The sequence below is a fragment of the Lottia gigantea genome (assembly GCF_000327385.1).
Source record: "Lottia gigantea unplaced genomic scaffold LOTGIsca_7, whole genome shotgun sequence".
NCBI classification, from domain to species: domain Eukaryota; kingdom Metazoa; phylum Mollusca; class Gastropoda; family Lottiidae; genus Lottia; species Lottia gigantea.
The window spans coordinates 2,082,578-2,102,450 of record NW_008710370.1 but is presented as its reverse complement, the minus strand read 5'-3'; the positions used below and the strand labels follow the sequence as shown (position 1 = coordinate 2,102,450).

At 33.3% G+C, this 19,873-nt stretch overlaps 2 protein-coding genes across 2 annotated transcripts; one reads left to right on the top strand and one right to left on the bottom strand.

Annotated features, from left to right (window-relative positions):
- Positions 1 to 8,134: 8,134 nt before the first annotated feature.
- On the bottom strand, positions 8,135 to 9,798 carry LOTGIDRAFT_155005 (hypothetical protein; the record flags this gene model as incomplete). The annotated part of the gene is made up of 2 exons (XM_009065515.1): positions 8,135 to 8,565; positions 9,615 to 9,798. The coding sequence occupies 2 exons, from the start codon at positions 9,796 to 9,798 to the stop codon at positions 8,135 to 8,137; spliced, it is 615 nt and encodes a 204-aa protein (XP_009063763.1).
- Positions 9,799 to 12,882: 3,084 nt separating this feature from the next.
- On the top strand, positions 12,883 to 14,426 carry LOTGIDRAFT_155004 (hypothetical protein; the record flags this gene model as incomplete). Its single annotated transcript, XM_009065514.1, has 3 exons — positions 12,883 to 13,278; positions 13,537 to 14,083; positions 14,197 to 14,426. The coding sequence occupies 3 exons, from the start codon at positions 12,883 to 12,885 to the stop codon at positions 14,424 to 14,426; spliced, it is 1,173 nt and encodes a 390-aa protein (XP_009063762.1).
- Between the last annotated feature and the right edge of the window lie 5,447 nt (positions 14,427 to 19,873).

Below are 19,873 nucleotides of genomic sequence, written 5' to 3'. Positions count from 1 at the left end.
CGTCAATCTAGGGAAGCCCATTGGATTGAGACATTGAATACAGCAAGACCTATAGGACTAAATATTCATCATAATGTAGGCATAGCACCCTTTGTTGTCCCGTTTAATACAACCAGCAATCGAGCAAGCAAGATAGTTCATGCCCACTATAAGAGCCTTCAAGAGAAATTCCCCCATGTCTATAAGCAGAAAATGATAGTTGCATATTCAAAAAATAAGAACTTAAATGATAATATTGTTCATAGTAAACTAAAAACAATCAGTACATAACAGATACTATACTTCTCGCCCATTGGGCGAGTTATTTTTTCTAATTTCAGATCAGAATAAGAACAGAAGAAAACCCAATATCAAGACCCTTAATCCTAATTTCTAAATAAAGTGTCTGCTCCACCCTAGGCCTGTACATTTGGGAGAATCAAACCCTCCCTTCCCCGAAATCAAATGGTCTTCTTTGTTGTTAAATGTGCGATGGATCCGATGCAATTTGAAAAATTTAGTTACCAAGTTCGATTTCCGCTTAGTGCATCATATAATTTTGATTATGATGATAAAACTGGGATGTGCTTAACTTTTTTCTTTGTGTATATTTTAGATAAACAACTGACAAGCGATATACCACGATAATTTTGGACAGAGTTAATAGCACCTTTTTTATATTCGGGAACTATAATAATAGCTTCAGACCATTTGTCCAGAAATTAAACAATATACTTAGGCATGGAATCATAAAATCACTATATTTAGAAAAATATTCATCGATCATATTGTCTATTCCAGGCGATTTATTGTTTTTAAGGTTTTTCAAAGATAAAGACATTAAACTATTACTATTAGTATTACAACTCAACTGATTTCTATAGTTGGAGTTGAGCTAAGGGACTTAAAATACTCATAAAATTCGCCAAGTAAAATACTTGTATTGTTCACTCTTTTCTGCTTAATAATATTGAAAAACTGTTTTGGATTTGACCTACGAATATTACTCAATCTATTTCCTTTTGATCTACTAAAAATTCTTTTCGCTCTACGATGATACATTTTATAGTTAACCTTATTCCATGCTAATTGTGTTCCATTCTCAGAGGTCCGTTGCTTATTGAAGTGGCTTAAACTTACTTGGTATATTTTATACAATCCTCTACATTTCTAGTAATGACCTCTTTTATGACATACAATTATTCCACGTATATAAAAACCTTTGATCGTCTCTAGACTGAAGCAATGGGTGACTGTTGGTGCCATAGCCGGTTTGGGTAGGCTTTTCATCTTACATTGAAGCAGACGGTCGTCTTCAATGGGTTGTTGGGAATCTGTAGATTAATACCGACAATTCATTGGGAACTGGTGCCAACTAGGTCATATTTTCTTGATACTCATTTGCACTTACTGTTGTTTAGTTTACACTATGTAACTGCTGCCAATATGGTTTTTGGATCGTGTTAATTAACAGGAATTAACTAGGTAACAAAAGGTTATTGACAAAAATTACCCGGTTTGTAAAATTCACTAACCGTTTCAACACTAGATTCCATGGGGTAATTACAAACACTCACACCAAGTTTTGTGAAAATCCGTCAAGAACTGTGCCTTATGGAGTATTATGTGCTAAATATTAAACGCATTTTCAAGAACAAGGACAATGACTCATACTAAATATTTTTTCGATTTTTCTGATTTTCGATGAGGATCATTCTTAGGTTATTACAAACATGATAACAAGGATGCGCAATTCTTGACAGATTTTGATGAGTGTTTGTTATCACCAATGGATGAACCTTCTTGATAATCAGGAAAAGAAAAGTTATTGCCCTTGTTCTTGAAAAACGCATTCAATTTTTAGCTCATAAACACGCCAGCTAGAAGGTTCAATTATTGACAGATTTTGACGAAACTTGGTGTCAGTGTTAGTAATTACCCAAGAATGAACGCTACTGAAAATCAGAAGATCAAGGTAACATACGCCCACTACCAGTTGTCAGAAATGATAATAAAATCTTTAGTGGCTTTAGTGAAAATAATGAATTTTCAAATAATCTTAAAATCTTCTTTAAGTCAATGCAAATACCTGAAACAGTACATCAAACTGTTCATCCGATTATTACCAATTTCGAACTTGACTGAGATCTCAATACATACATGCATATCCAGTTTCATCAAGATTGGATAAAACTGTAGTCTTTAACGTGCCTGCAAGCCGTATTTGACGCATATTCACTAAATCAAGGCCAATAACTCCGAAACCCTCCTTCCAATTGTTACCAGATCTCATCAATGCATACATAGTTTCATCTAGGTTGGATAAACACTGTAGTCTCTATCGTGCCTACAATCCAAATTTGACGCGTTTTTACTAAGTCGAGGGCAATAACACTGGAACAATCGTCTGATTACTATCAATTTCGAACTTGACTGAGATCTTATCAAAATATACATGCATAGCAAGTTTCATGGAGATTGGATCTGTTGTCTCTATCCTGCCTACAAGGCAAATTTGACGCGTTTTTACTAAGTCAGGGGCAATAATTCTGAAACAGTTCATCCGATTATTACCAATTTCGAACTTGACTGAGATCTCATCAATACATACATGCATACCATTAATAACATTGGAACCAATCGTCCGATTATTACCATTTTTTTAACTTAATCGAGATCTCATCAATGTATTCATGCATACCATGTTTCATCAAGATTGGATAAAAACTGTAGCCTCTATCACGCCTACAAGAAATGTGAACGGACGGACCGATCAACGGACGGATGGACAGTTCCATGGACAGGGGCAACGGCATTATAAGTCCACATTTCCATAAGGGAGTATGAAAAATAATACTCTATTTAATATACTAATAATAATATAATAATAATCTTTTATGAAATAATATGTTAATGTTCTATCTTTATAAACACAATATAATGTTCGCGTAATGTTTTGCATTTTAGTTCATATATTTTCGGTGAATTAGGGTGGCATCATCAAACTATTTTCATCTACCCCTCCTGTTTTGGTTGCATCTATTTCTGGATATTGGTGATCTTTTCATAAAGTTGCGTCTGGGCTTGTGATTCCTGAAATATTTCTTGCTCAACTCAAAGATTAACAATAAGCATGTATCACATTATATTCGACAATCATCAGGATCCCAATAACACGCAAATGTGCTCTCTAAGCTTGAGCAAATACCATTAATGCCCACTGACGCTCCACGTATACAACTCTCATGACCAAGAAAATCTATAGATATACTCATTTGAAATTTTATATTAATTACGTTGCACTAACATAAAATACAGGTACAAATTGACATGTTCATTTTTTACTAGCTTCACAAACCAAATCATCTTATATTAGAATTAAATTTAAGTTCCTAATTGATTTTCAATAACTAAGTATATATATAAAAAGTATATATCATATGATACAATTAATTACACTATAATAATGAAATGTGTATATATAAGCTTTTATTAATATTAAAATAGTAAGTATTATTAGCATTCATTATTATGTTGAACATACATATCATCTCTTTGAACAGTTTGAAACCCTCCGTCGTGCCCATTGCTAACGTTGTTAAAATGTCCTTTGTGGCATATTGAAATTTTTCGTTACTATCTGTTGCAATCTGTAAATCGTCTCTTAGGCAATTTGATCTCGTCTGTTGTCATCCAACTCCTGATGAACACTTCTAACCTGTTTTTTTATAATGACGTATGAAGTGGACATTTCCATTTCTTAACCCTTCTACTTTTTTATGTATTTTTAAATGGTCGTTTTCCATCTTATTTCTGAACATATTAGTGTCTCTTTTTAATACTTCTACTTCAAGTTTTATTATGGTATTTTCCTATTTCAGTTTCATGATTTTGGAAGCTACTCTTTTGTTTTCATGCTTTGCAATGCATGCTGTCACCTTTGTTAACATGTTGTAATATGATAAATTTAGCTCACTCTTTGTATCAATGTTTTCTTTTTGGATGGTCATCCAATACTTGCGAGGGTTCATCATTATTTCTTGAGCATCAATCTCATCTTCCGACGCTTCTGGAATATTTGTAGGACGGTATTGTGTGGATCATGGTATTGTTTTAAACGAGCAGCATTGACAAGAGATTTTAAAGGTTTGTCATCAGAGCATCTTCGTAGTTTGTAAGTATGGTTTGGTTTACTATCTACTATATAGTAAGGTCCCAGCCATTTCATGCACAATTTTGGTGCTAACCCCTGCTTAAACTTGGAGCAGAATAACCACACCCTATCTTTAACCTTGAAAGATGGCTCCTGAAGATTTCTTGTCATGCTGTCGTATTTGATCTGAGCTTGTCTCATATTCTCCGCAGCTATCTCCCTTGTTATATCGAGGAGTTAAATCTTGCTTTGGATATATTCCTGAGTTGCTCTTGGTAGTGTCTCCTTTGGAATAAGTTGGACATCCATGGGCAGTCTCATTTCTCTACCATGGCATGGCATGGCATGGCAAATGGAGATGAACCAATGGATTGGGTGGCTGGACTTAAACGATAAGCCATCATTACCCCAGGGAGTATTTTGGGCCAATTAGTGTGGTTCTCATCACAATAAGCCCTCGGTGATTGTACAATAAACGAGTTCATTCTTTCACAGGTAGCATTAGTCTGTGGATGATATGGTGTTGTATGAACTCGTGTTTTTTGAAACATTTGAACAAGGCACTGACTAAATTTGACATGAAATTCCTTAGTCTGAACACAATGTTCTTGGAGCACCGTATCTTGAGAATATTTCTCGGATAAGGGCATTAGCTATTTCAGGTGCTTGTTGGGTTTTTAGTGGAATAGCTTCTGGCCACTTGCTTGCACTATCCACTACGAGTAATATATATTGATACCCTTCCGGAGTGCGCGTCACTTGAAGGATGTCCATATGCCATCGACCAAAACTTCTTGTACCGGCAGTGGAGTGAGAGGAACACTTTTAGCATGCACATTTCTCTTTATTTGTTGGCACACTTCGCAGGTTTTGACATATTTGATGACGTCAGCATTTAGCGTGCGCCAATGATATTTCATACAAATAGTTGCGTATAGGCTTTCCTGTCCCTGATGGCATCCTCCAAACATGGAATCGTGATATGATTTTAGAACAGTGTCATAAAGAGTAAGGGACTGCAATCAATTTACGTAATCTATCAGTTTTTTCTTGTCCTCTTTGTTTTAACTGAACATAATAGTAAAGGATGCCCTCTTCTATCTCATATCCCTCTGCTCTGATTCTGATATACCTTGCTATCTTATCCTCATCCGGATGATTGCCAGTTTCTTTAAAGTGAATAAGTAAAGAAACTCTTCCTCCTTTAATGGATTGTCTGATAAAATATCTTATAAAAGGATGAGTATGTGAATAAACTTTTTCTATATTTTCTTTTTCAGTGTGTTTCGGAATCATTCTAGTAGTTTGATACCATTCTTCTTCAACCATTTCTTTATGGTAATTATATAAATAATATCAACCCTTTAAAGATAAAGAAGGAGCCGTTAGATTATTGGAAATGTTCTGAAATACAATTTCTTTCATTGCTTGATTGTATTTTATCAAACAAGCTCCGAGACATAACGTATCTCTTTTAGCGTAATGTTCCCATTCGTGTCTTAAAGATTCTCAATTATCTTCGGTGCATTTAACAATGTCTACATTCATTATTTTTCTTAAATTCATTGGTAAATTGGATGAATTACCCCATGCCGCTAAACTAGATTTTTCATGTTGATAGGAACAAGTGAGACATATGTTTTGTAAATAGTTATTTTCATCAGATATTTTTATCTCTCTTTTCCACTTTTTCTGCAATCTTTCTTCTGTATATGGATTAGATAAAGGAAGAGATAGAATTTTGTTATCTGTTACTAGTGGACATTGTGTTAGTTTATTTGAAGTGCAATCCAGTTGTCAAAACCACTGCCGTTATGGGAAATTAAGGTTATTTTCCTACAATTATTTCTATTTCTTGATTATTTCAGTCATGAGTTTGTTGTAATATTCTTCTGGAATGGGATCAGTTGGCTTTAAATCTGGGAATACTCTTTTAATTAGTTCTAGTTTTTTCCTTAGTTTTTCCAAATTGACTAAAGTACAACAATAAGGAATAGCTTTATTCGTTTCTTTTTCGCTACAGGTTTCGCAATCCCAAGCGAATAAAGTCTCATCATGGGGTTGTGAAATCACGTTTAGTTTTAACTGAGAAAACATGTTACTGCATCATCATCCCCGCAGGTTCTCCATACATTTTCATTGTAATTATCTTCTAATTCTTTAATACCTAAAGCTTTGTTATTTCTTCTTATCAAACAGAAATGTTCTTTGTGTAAATAAAAAACCCAATCTAAGTCATGTTTACATATCTCGGTTGAAAATGACTGTCTTTAGGGTTATAGATTTGAAAATTTGTATTAAATCGATCGTTGAATATCTTAATTCTTCCAACTGCCATCACTCCTTTTCTTTTTGCTTTTTGAAAACTGTTGACGAAATCTTGAAATTCCTTTATTAAGTCTTTATTCATGAAGTGATTTACACACTTTATAAAACAATAACCATCGCTTGGTATGTAACAATTTCATTTATCTTTTTAAGTAGATTACCACCTCTGCCAGTTTTAGATCTTTTTACTATTCTAAAATTATTTTTGTGGAAAATAATCTCTCCTGTAAAATACCAATCAGAGGCGTCAGATTTATCATGCATCTTAGAATGATTAATCTTGAAAGTTTGAGCATTGAATCCAGAAAATCTCATGTCTTGTTTATATTCCCCCTTTTCATATATTTGACCATTTATTTCAATTTGACCTTTAATTTTAAAATCATTAAATAGAATAGTTATTCTCTTGATTAATTCTGAAAAAAGCATATTTGTGGTTGATATTTTAATTTTATTCTCCGCATTTTTAAAAATATCGGTTGTCCTATCAACTATATATTTTAAATTTTTCTTCATCAAATTTACGCGAAAATAAATTAGGTATTGAATTGAATATCTTTGACAAAAGTCTTTTAGATAGTCCTTTGTTTAAATTTCCAATTTTATTTGTTCTTTCGAATCATTAATCTTATTCAGATGAATTTAAAAATTTGGGTTTTCAATAGAGAATGATATAAAAACATATGCATCATCATCTCTTATTGTTGGTATTAAAAAATTTTTTTTTTTGTTGACTTTCATGAATATCAATTGAGGTAAATATATCATTATTAACAAAATATAGTTTTACGTATTCAAAGTGTGTTGCTCGTAAAAACTGATAACTCATATTTCCTTCTTTTTGTGGTTCTGGATTTCTAATAATACTTACTGATGGAAGAGTTTCCGTTTCCAATATCATATCAAAATGAGTAAATGAAAGATCATCTTCTTCATTAACTGGTATGATTAACATTCTAAACCTATCTATATATTTTCCAGTCGTTTTAATTTCATATAAGTCACTATTCCTGGTGTTTTCATTGTTAATTTCAAATTCTTTAATTTCTACATTTTTTGTACCATTGATAAACTGAAGAATTTTGGGCGTTAAATTTTTTATATATATATATATATATATATATATATATAAGTTTTGTTTAAAGAATATTGAATCAACTTTTACCTGAAAAGGAAAAGTTATTTCAATTATAAGTTTTCCTTTGAAAATAAAAGTAGAAAAATCACCAAGAAACATTTCATAGGGATTAACAACACTATGTTTATATACTCTAATATTTACTGTAAATCCATATTTTTTATATTCATAGTCTTTTGATTATCAATATTAGTAGTAAAAGAAGTATTGCTGTCTCTCATCATTTTAAATGGAAGATTGAAATAATATGATTTATTTTCTTGCTTGAGATACTTTTTTTCTAATGCGAGTATATTTTTGTCCTGTTTTAAAACTAGGTTATTAATAGTGGTTATCTGTTGTTGAATAACACTATCATCAATATTTTGTATTTGTTGTTGAATATAGGTTTTAATTTCACTATCATCAATGTTTTGTATTTGTTGTTGAATATAGGTTTTGATTTCGCTATCATCTATGTTTTGTATTTGTTGTTTAATATTTCTTAGTTCTTTTTGTAATTCACTGTTAAGTTTAGTTTCCAGTGCATTTAATTCCTATTGAAACGTATCTTCATTTTCATCTGGAATGTTATCTATTAATTGTTGAATGTCTAATTTTTGTTTTGCATTCTTATCCTCTAATTTAGATATTAATGAAATTAAATTTTGTAACTCAGTTTTGTTCACTACGTTGACCAAACTTATTAAACCTTTTACCTCTTGTTGTAGTTTAGTTTCATTAACAAAATTTTTATTATTTAGTTGACGTTTGAAGAATCTTTTCACATTGCTTATTTTATCTTCTAAATGGTTTTTATTTACTTTAATTGAATTTATTTGTTCCCGTAAAAATTTCTTGTGAACGGCGTCATTATCATTTTCCGGAGATTTTAAATTAGTTACTTTGAAATTGTTCATATCTAAATCACCTTGAAGAGTGTCTCCGATTTGATCCACAAAGTAAGGTTTCGCTTTATTTATCCATGCTGTAGTGTATATTTGTTATAGCATAAAATTTACCTTTCTTATATTTGAGATCTTTATTTCATCTCTCATACAATAATAAAACGGTGTTATATTTAACTCATTCACCCATCTCATAAGTTGAAAGTTTGTGGTTGTATCAGTTCCATATTTATCGAGAAAGATATTCATTTTTAAAAGTCAGTTTTTTGAAGTTCGTTTTCATAAAACCTACCTATGATTTGTTCTTTGTCTTGTCGATTAATTCATATGTCGGAGGTCAACGATGAATATTTCATTTGTCCAGTATCCAACATAACTTTTTTCGAATTTACTTTTATATTTGAAAATACGAACGCGATCTCCAACTTTAAATTTGGGTTTAATATTTAAATTATTTATTTCATTTTCGTAGTTATGTTGTGCGTTAATTGACTTTATAATATTTGGATTATTTGTGGCTTGTGTTGGTGTGACACCTATTGATGAATGAATTTTGTTATTGTATTCATCTACAACCTCTGGTAATATTTTAAGCCATTTTGAGATTTCAATTCTGTGAACTTTTTGAATAATTTATTTTTTAGAGTTCTATTATATCTCTCAATAACTACAGCTTTACCTTCATTATGCATGCAGTAAATTTCAAATCTCAGAGATTTCATATTTTTGTTATAAAATTCAATTCCTTTATCTACCCACAGTTTTTCTGGATGTCGGCTAGATTGTTTCATAATCGTTTCAAATGTGTGTTTGACAGATTTGTTTTTCAAAGGAATAACCCAAGCATATCTCGTATACAAATCTATAACTGTTAAGCAATATTTATATCCTCTATCGACTGGCATATTAATTAAATCGGCTGACCATATTTTATCTTTTTCAAACACTTTAACTTTTAAAAAGTTTTTAGTTTTTCTAAATTCTTTATGAATTTCATCCGCTAATCCCATTCCCAGTTTATCGATTATCATTTGCCTGTCTTCTTCGTGTCTGAAGTTTATGTCTTTGTTTCTGTATAGTATGTAGTGTTTAAGCGCAGCGGCGTCAACTCTAATGACTGGCTCTTTACCCGGTTTGGGTTTATCGTTTTTGTCAAGTCGCAGATCTAACCTGGTACCTGGACCAGTGTAATTATGACCGGGAAGATGTTTTTCTCCGGGATATTTTGCCCATGGAAATCCAGGAAGAGAACCCAATGATTTTTGTATATCTCCTGAACCAAAATAAGTTTTTGGAGCGTGAGCGACAATCATTTTTATCCTATAACTTTAAAACGTTTTCCTTTCCTTTCTTCTAATCTCCTGTTTCGCAAATCTCTTATTAGTTGTAATTCTTTCAACTCGTCAGATTGTTTCATTGCGTCGCTTAAACTCTTTCCCACTTGCGCGATTGAGCCGACGGCTTTCGCTCCGGTTGAAATAAGTGATTTGTTGTTTGAAACAAAGCTAGCTACTTTTGGAATTATTGTTTTACCTAGAGAAAATATTGATGAAAAGATACCGTCGCCCAAATAATCTTCGAATTTGTGTTGTTCGTGTTTTAGAATTAAAGTCATCCTATTTTTAAATGAGTTTATTTAATGAATAAATTGTGGTCTGTTATTGTTCCCCAAAAACAAGAGTTATCTTCCTTCTAGAAGTTTCTAGACTAAAAATAACATTATTTAAAACGAGGTTATTAAAAAACCGGATGTTAAGCGAAACAAGGATGTTATTTTATATAAGGGTATTTTTAATATGCTTTTTTCGTTCAATTTAATGAAATGTAGGGTGAATAGGTTCTTTTTTGGGGTGGGGGTTGATGGAATGTAGGAGTAGGAATTGACTGAAGGTGTTTTTGGTGTAAGAATTTATGAAATGTAGGGTGTTTAGGTGTTTTTTGGTGTAAGAATTTATGAAATGTAGGGTGTTTAGGTCTTTTTGGGACCTTTCAATATGTTCACACTTTCCCCATGGAATGAAATGGTAGTTAAAGAGTCTCCAAATCCATTGCACTTTTTTTTTATTTATGAAACAATATGAAAGGATTGAAGGACAAGAAAGCAGTATAGAATATATATATGGCTTAGTTATTTGCATCGTATCACGACTAAGGGTTATAAATGATCCTTATGACCTGAAGTAAACAAAGTCAGGTACACTTCGTTTTGCAGGCGTGGAAATGTATTGGAGATATTTAAACCTGATCAATCAGATCGGTAGAACAGAAATAAGATCGTGTAAACAAAACACACTGTCGCTTTGCCGTCACCCGATTAAAGAAAATAAGAACACATTTATATCAAAGATATTAAAGGATGTTTGAAATTTTACTACCAATACAGCAGGGGCAATTTTGATCGGACAATATGTATTTTTTTTAGTCTTATATTACCACGGTTTATTAGAACTACAAGAGTTACCTCCCATGTATCATATTATTATTAAAGAATAAATCCTAGACGATAGAGTAAAAGATTTCAAAGATTTAACTGTGGTTGGAGGAAGCATGACGAATGGGGGCGTAGTTTTGACACGATAACTTATGTTTTGGATATTTTGTTGAAGTGTATCTTTTCCAATACAGACTTTATTGAATGAATGAATGAATACAACAATATCACCAGAACATGTATATTTCAGAATAAAGTTAGGCGGGCCAGAATTTTGTTTTTAAGTACAAATCCAGATTTGAAGGAAACTACAAAAGAAAATCCTTAGCGATTCCGAGAAATCGGTAATGTTCATATTCCTATTATCATTCCTAAGTAGATACGCCACACTCATTTCTTTTTTCTCAAATAATGAAGTATAGCCTATATCTCAATTATTCTGTTTACTCATAATGTTTTTATTTTAATGCTTTTTATAGAACTGCACCAAGAATAGTTAGTTACGTTTTATAGCATTGCTAGCTATAGCACTGATTTATATCAAGAGACAATATTTGATTTGGTAGTCAGTGAAAATAAAAATTGAACGCGTTTTCAAAAGCAAGGGCAATAACTCATACTAAATATTTTTCGATTTTTCTGATTTTCAATAGGGTTTATCCTTGGTTGATAACAAACACTCATGCCAAGTTTCATCAAAATCCATCAAGAATTGTGCCTTCTAGAGTGTTTACGAGCTAAATATTGCATTTTCAAGAACAAGGGCAATTACTCATACAAAATATTTTTCGATTCTTCTGATTTTCAATAGGGCTAATCCTTGGGTGATTACGAACACTCATGCCAAGATTCGTTAAAATCTGTCAAGAATTGTGTCTCGTAGAGTGTTTACGAGCAATTGTGGACGGACCGACGGACGGACAGACATGGGTGACGGCAATATACGCCCCCCATTTCATGTGGGCGTTTAAAAAAAGAATGATATAAATATCAAATTATAGTCTATTGTGTATAACCAAAAATGATAGATACTCCAAATTCCCTTTAACCTTAACCGGTAGTTGCTTAGATCAAAGACCTCTCTGATCTTCTGGTAGACAACAAGAATCTGTTGATGGGCGGTAAAAAGAAGGTTTAGAACTGTACGATGATAATCTCCTATGATAACACACCCATATCGCCAAAAATGTACATCGAATGCCGATTTCTCCCTGATGTCAGTTTTTTACAAATTAGAATCGTGTAGGCTAGGCCTATAGGCATTAGGTTGTCGGATGATTGTTGTGAAATGCCAACGACCTCATGATGGAAGGAATTCGGCTTGACATCGTTAAAAAGATCAAATATATCTAAAATATGCCTCACAGCCTAGGGAAAGTGCCACCGTTTGAAGCAATTAACATCGGCTGGCCTATCGGACCGTCATCACATCGGGGTCATAAAAAAGTTGGCTATCGGCATAGAGAGGTTTTGACGATGCTAGTCGGAATCAATAAAAATACGAGAGGTCATTGGCTGTTTTCACTAACGTAACGCCTACAATCCAACTAAATCGCCGCACAGGATATATGTTCGATGTTGGCTGTTAGCCTAAATTGAGTATCAATCTATATTAATCTGTGTGAATGAACCTTTTATCTTTATTAAACTGTATATATATTAGTGCAGACCTGTATTCACTGTCGAAAGAAAACATAAGACTGAAGGATATGGAAATTTGTTACATATGGGCGCCTATGGGTGTGTGACAAACCATAGCGACGAGGATGGGATCCTTCAAAGTAATTTGACAGTGAAAACGGATAAACATTTAATAATTTGATCTCAAATCAACAATCATCGATGTTATTGATGAACCGTGAACTTTTCTGCTTTTATGTGTATCAGTTGACAATTTTATCGAAGCCAAATGTTGAACCACGTTGTCATGGAATTCTAGAACAGTCGTAGGAATAACGTTTCAAAAATGTCTGACTCAGAAACAGAGCAAGACTCCAAACGAACTTGTGGAAATCCTAAAAGTGCAGGGAATGAAAATATTCAGTTATCTGAAGTGATGACAGGTTTACATGAAAACGTTGGTGAGTTGAATAAAGTGACAGGCCTATCTGATACTATTACAAGATTAGCCCTGAGAGATGGTGATAGACCTAATACTAATAGATCCAATTTTACAGACAGTAGAGTAGTGAATAATGCATCAGCTTCAAGTCATAGTACCAATCCTGAATCAAATTCAACAGTTCCAATTTTTAGGGCATTTGAACAACCCAAGTTGCATCGTATTTTACCAAAAGTTGCTTTTTCTGGTTCTACAGATTGTGATGGAATAACTTTGATTCACTTTATCAAGATTTTTGAGGTAGAATGCTGAATTCGTAAAATCTCAAAGACAATTCAGCCAAATAATGTATCATGCAATGCATTGAGCCTGCTAGATCATTTATCCGTTCTGCAGCCAAATATTGGGATTCATGGACACTTTTTCGTGATGAGTTAATAACAATGTTCTGTACAGAGGCAGATAAAGCTCATGCTGCGAAGTCATTGGCCAATATAGAACTTAAGTCAAACGAGAAATTGGACATTCATGGACAAGATTAGGAGTTTGTCATACCAGGTGTTTTCACACGAAATTACATTTGATAGTGAAGGAGGTCTTGTGATGGAACATGCTGAACTTAATCGAAGAATAACTGATAAATTTATCCAGTGTATTACTGATCGTACTTTAAAAGGTGTAATTATATCAGAATTAAATCGTGATCCAAGATTGAGAAAAGATCCAGATTACATTGCTCGTTTTGCAGATCAAACAGCTCAATATTTAAAACCAGAGAGTAAACCTATAGAGGAAAGAAGAAAATCAAGATCTAGTAGAGTCGCTGCTATAGAGCATGACAGAAATCATAGAAGACAGAGAAGATTTTATGAAGATGTTGAACCACAAAATAGAGATGATGTTGACAATAGATATCGTAGACATAGACATGACAAATTTGAGAACCGACAGGACAGATATGAAAATAGACGTAACGAATATAGACATTTTAGTAAGGATAATCATTTTGATAAGAATAAGGACAAAAATGGTTGTCAAGTAAATAGGATTTCAGATTTTAGTGATAAGTCAGAAGAGAAAAGGTTGCAGTGTTTTGGTTGTTCAGGTTATGGGCATTATAAGAATGAATATCCTACTGTTGTAAAGGTATATTTATTCAGACAACAGTTAATAATGTTAAGGTTCCTGGGTTATCAGATACATATATTGTCATTGCAGGTAGAACTTTTAAACATACAGTGATAATTGCAGAGTCTTTGATCTGTGAGTTTATTATAGGTTCTGATTTTATGAGGAAATTTGGTTGTTTAGTAGATTTATGTAGGAATGTATTTATAATTGGTGATTTGGAAACTCCTCTTATAACATTAAAGGGAAGTAGGTTGCCTGGGTTGGGATTATTATTTAAATCTAATTGTAAATCTAAATGGGTTCCTTGGCCGGTGTAGTTATGCCCTGGGAGATGTTTTTCGCCTGAGGAAATCCAGGAAGTTAATTTAGAGATTTTTGAATTACTCCTGAGCCAAACTAAGTGATGGGAGTGTGGAATTCTCTTAACAACATTTTTTATTTGAATATTTTTAATGAATTGATAATAATAAAGTTGTGTTCAGATATCTGCTAGTAGTAGTAATAAATAGTGCTTACAGAGTTACAGGACTACGAAGCGAAGTGGGGTAGTGCTGTAAATCTGTAAGCATTATTACTACTTAATCATATTAAATACTTTCTAAGGTTTTTTTTAAATATCTATGGGTATTTCATTGGGAAATAATTGACAATCTAACCAAATTTTGTCTCAATCTATTAAGAATTGTGCCTTCTAGACCTTTCACAGGTTAAAAATTGAACATATTTTCAAGACCAAGGGGAATAACTTTTCAACTTGTCTGATTTTCAGTAGGGTTTATCCTTAGATGATAGAAAACACTGACACCAAATTTTTATCAAAATCCCTCAATCAAGCTCTCTATTGTGACCACAACACTTTTCAAGAACAAGGGCAATAACTCATAGCAAATATTTTTCGATTAGTCTCATTTTCAATAGGTCATCCTTAGGTGATAACAAGCATTGATACCAAATTTTGTCAAAATCCATTAAGAAACCAGGTCCACAATAAATTGAAGAACAAGGGCAATAACTCATATTCTTAATTATTTCACTCTTAATTTTCGTCAAAATCCATCAAGAAACCAGCTCTCAATCCCGTCCACAACAGACAGATCGACAGACAGAGGCTACGGCTAGGCCTACTTAGTTTTTTCTATAGCAGATTATTTTTTTTTAATGTTTACCCATGTGTCAGTCATGCTGTAGAGTATCCACATTATTTGGATTAACTAAAGATAGCTTGCCAGGCAAGGTAATATATGCCCACTGGCAGCTTTGATTTTGAATAAAAATATTTAGCAGTACAGTAACAATCACCAGTATGAAATATTCAACCTTCAGTCATACACTTCTTTTGAACTCTTTAGGGCGATACTGAACAATATTGAGTATGAGTTATTTCCCTTGTTCTTGAAAATGTGTTCAATTTTTAGCTCGTGAAAACTCTAGAAGGCAAATATTCGATCTTCAGCGCGGGACTGAATAATAAAACCAAGTTTCGTCAAAATCCGTCAAGAATTGTGCCTTCTAGTGTGTTTACGAGCTAAAAATTGAATGCGGTTTCAAGGACAAGGGCAATAACTTATACTTAATATTTTTCGATTCTTCTGATTTTCAATAGGAACACTCACACCAAGTTTTGTCAAAATCCGTCAAGAATTGTGTCTTGTAGAGTGTTTACGAGCAATTGTGGACGGACAGATGGACGGACGGACATGGGTGACGGCAATATACGCCCTCCATTTCATGTGGGCGTATAAAAATGGACCAGTAAAAAACTTTGTGAAATGGTTTGTGTGTCTGAAATAACATTTGGAAAATAAGAAATCAAAATTTCTAACACATACCTGGCAGTATGAATTTGATCCAGTGCAGAATAAATCAGACTCTGATATGCTGTTAGCATGAACGCTTTTCTCTGTAAAATGTATTGAAGCGGTTAGATTGACATCTAAACTTTTACTAGGAAATTTAGACCCTGAAAAATTATAAATGTATATTGTCATTCACAACTTTGTCACTTCTGTTTTTATGTATAATTTGAAATTAAAGAAGGCATAAACAGAAACCACAGCTAATATACCTCACAAGCGAGATTTTTTGTATTGAAAAAATGCCACTGTGGTTTTTAAGGTATTTTTTTCTTACATTCATATATCATTCCTACATCTAAGCATCAAATGACCAATTATCAATAAATATCCCAGATTGATTCCTTACAATCTCATTAAGGCAAAGTAAATATCTATGTTAAATTCTATCTGTTAACGTAAATTCGTATTTTATTTGTTTCGTTTCGAATGTTTCATTAACTATCCTTCTTGACTTTTCATTCTGTTAACCTTCGCTTGACCTCTGTTTTAACCAATAACATGCCCTTTCCAAACGAAACTAATAAAATACAAACAGAAGTTAGGTGTAATTCTAATTAAACTGCATGAGTTAAACTCTTGATTTAACCCAAGCCTGTAGCTAGCCCAAAGTCTGAGGTAGGGGGTCACGCAGTGGTGTCTGCAGAACTTTTGATGTTCAAAAGGGTTGAAGGCGCACTGCCAAAAAATATTTTAAAAAAAGGAAGCAAACACAGATGTTGAGAATCCATTCTTGTTCATGGCTCACAAAGATCTCGAATTTGATTTTAATAGTAGGCAAAAGTGTATTTTAAGTCCACGTGACACATTTTTGATAACACCATCCCGTAGATTCTACTTTCGATTTTACAATAAATTTTACGGTCACCAACTTTGGTGACTATTTGCCCGATTGTGTTGGTTTCTAAAGATGATATTGGACCAACGAAGCCATAAAAAAGCTGAAAGGCTAAACAAATGACGTCTATATATATAATGGCCTTAGCTAAAAATATGCTACTATAGAAAATTAGTGGTTGAAATTATTTCTAGTACCTACTCTGATAGAATCTATCACTACAATTTGAATAAGTAGAGGATGAGAAAATAATAAAGATGAACCTTAGAACAAGCATGAAATAGGACAGTTACGAGGATCGATTGTGTAACATTCGAATGTAATATATTTAATTTCATGCAAGAAATGCCCCAAACAATATTTAGGAGAAACTAAGAATAATTTACGAACTCGCTTTAATGCTCATAGGTCAGACATCAAATTAAAGAAAGACAAGCCTGTTTCTAATCATTTCAACCTCGACGACCATTCAATAGACGATCTCGCCATAATCCCAATTGAGCGTATAGAAATTGACTTGCCCGAAGATGAAACTACCAAATTCCGTCAATCTAGGGAAGCCCATTGGATTGAGACATTGAATACAGCAAGACCTATAGGACTAAATATTCATCATAATGTAGGCATAGTACCCTTTGTTGTCCCGTTTAATACAACCAGCAATCGAGCAAGCAAGATAGTTAATGCCCACTATAAGAGCTTTCAAGAGAAATTCCCCCATGTCTATAAGCAGAAAATGATAGTTGCATATTCAAAAAATAAGAACTTAAATGATGATATTGTTCATAGTAAACTAAAAACAATCAGTACATAACAGATACTATACTTCTAATTTCAGATCAGAATAAGAACAGAAGAAAACCCAATATCAAGACCCTTAATCCTAATTTCTAAATAAAGTGTCTGCTCCACCATAGGCCTGTACATTTGGGAGAATCAAACCCTTCTTTCCCCGAAATCTATCAAAATTAATTTTAATATCTTCACATTTGACAATAAATTTTATAAACAGATATCAGGAACAGCTATGGTCAATTATGCAAATATATTTATGACTTTGGATGAACATGTTTTGGCAACCACTACCAATATAAACCTGATATAAACTTTAGTTTATAGATGACATTTGGGCATTAACTTGATCATCAATGGATGACTGCAATTATTTCTGAACAATTTAAATCGACAACATCCTATCAAATTCACCATGAATCCTCATGAAAAATCTGCACCATTCTTAGATGTTAATGTTATTAAAGAAAGAGAAAGACTTTAAGCCAATATATTTAGTAAACCAACAGACAGTCATCATTACCTTCCACCTACTAGGTGCCGTCCAAAACATACTTTCAAATCAATCCCTTACAGTGAAGCTCTCCGCATAAATGATGCTGGATGAATGTTAACAAATGAATCTGGAAGTTCTAGTACATCTAGTCTCTTTTTTGAAGCAAATCTCTCTCCTCACCTTCATTGTCTGGAGTTAGATGTTGAAATACAGAAATGCTAGTGCCATGAAAAGACTTTGTAGCTGTTATTGTTGGGTTGTGGTCTATGTTATCCATGGCTGATGTAGAGAACAGTCCATGACTCAATATAGATGGACAAACTACACCATCCTCTACTGACAGCTGCATCTCCTAGTTGAGCTGATATTCCTAAGACTCCATGTTCATGAAGCATTTCTCTTTTGTTTTAGCAAAGACAAATATACCCATGTACACAGGAAACAGAGTTTCTCGATCCTTGGAATGCCTATGTGTAGCTCTTCCTTTGTACCTTGCGTAACAGTTGTATTGCAGCATTTGCGCTATTGCTAGGTCGGTTTTTGATGTTCAAAACCTAAGCTTGGACTTAATGTCATGCCCATGCTTTATCATGCTAACAAACTGTAGAATTGTGGATGGTATGGACTTTTTGTGTATCTATTTGTGAAGATGTTCTTTTTTTTGTTCAAGCTTGCTGTTGTTGACCTTCCGGCACTACTTCACTTATGTACCTCTTTATGATCTCAATTTTGTTATCCACTAAAACACGACAGGATGGTGAGTATTCTCACCAAATTTCATCGCAATCGGATAATTTTTTCTGCTTTAAATCAATTTTTTTGTTCTTCAAAATATTGCACTCTTCATAGAAGATATTCGAATGCCGATAAAAGGGAAACTTAAAAAAGTTAACTGAAAGACGGCCAAGGGTAAACTTCCGAGACGATTCATAACAAAACAAACATACATAAGACCATTTCTGAGACATTATATAATGTCGCAGCATGATACTTCTTACGAATTGAATATTTGTTTCGAACAATTTGGTCGTTTCGTACCATTTCTACAAAATTTCATGAATACTGTAAAGTATTTTATGATTGGAACTGTTTCATTTATTAATACTGTGACCCACAAACATAGAGAATGTCTCCCGAGGACTATGAGCCATCCCAGTGACACATATTGCCAGAAACAGGCTTTCAAAACCACAATATATCGTTTACAAAGCAATTTGTACACTTCAGTATTATACCTCTACCGGAAGTGACGTTTAGAATTGTTTCAACTATTGGCATTATAACCACCTGATTGACCTACATGTCCAACAGCGGGCGTTCAAACCAAACATGTGACTAAATCGTGTATAAAAGCCAAATTGCTTACACTTCGGTAAAAAACCACTACCAGAAGTGATGGTCATAATTGCCTCATTTTTTAGTAATGTTTATCTCAGACTTTGACATTGAGCCTCATGGACTATCAGTCACCTCAATGACCCATATGTCCAGCAACAGACCTTCAAACCTATCGCTATATCGTGTACATAAGCCAAATTTCACTCACTTCAGTATTATACCTATACCGGAAGTGATGATTAGAATTGTTTCATCTTTGGTAATGTAACCCCTAGACATCGACAATGACTCTCTGGGACTATGAGTCAGCTCAGTGACCCACATGTCATGGGTTATAATGCCAAGAGTTAAAACAATTCTGACATCACTTCTGGTAATACTGAAGTGTGAGGTACTTTACAGTATTCATAGAATTTTGTAGAAACGGTACAAAACGTCCAAACTGTT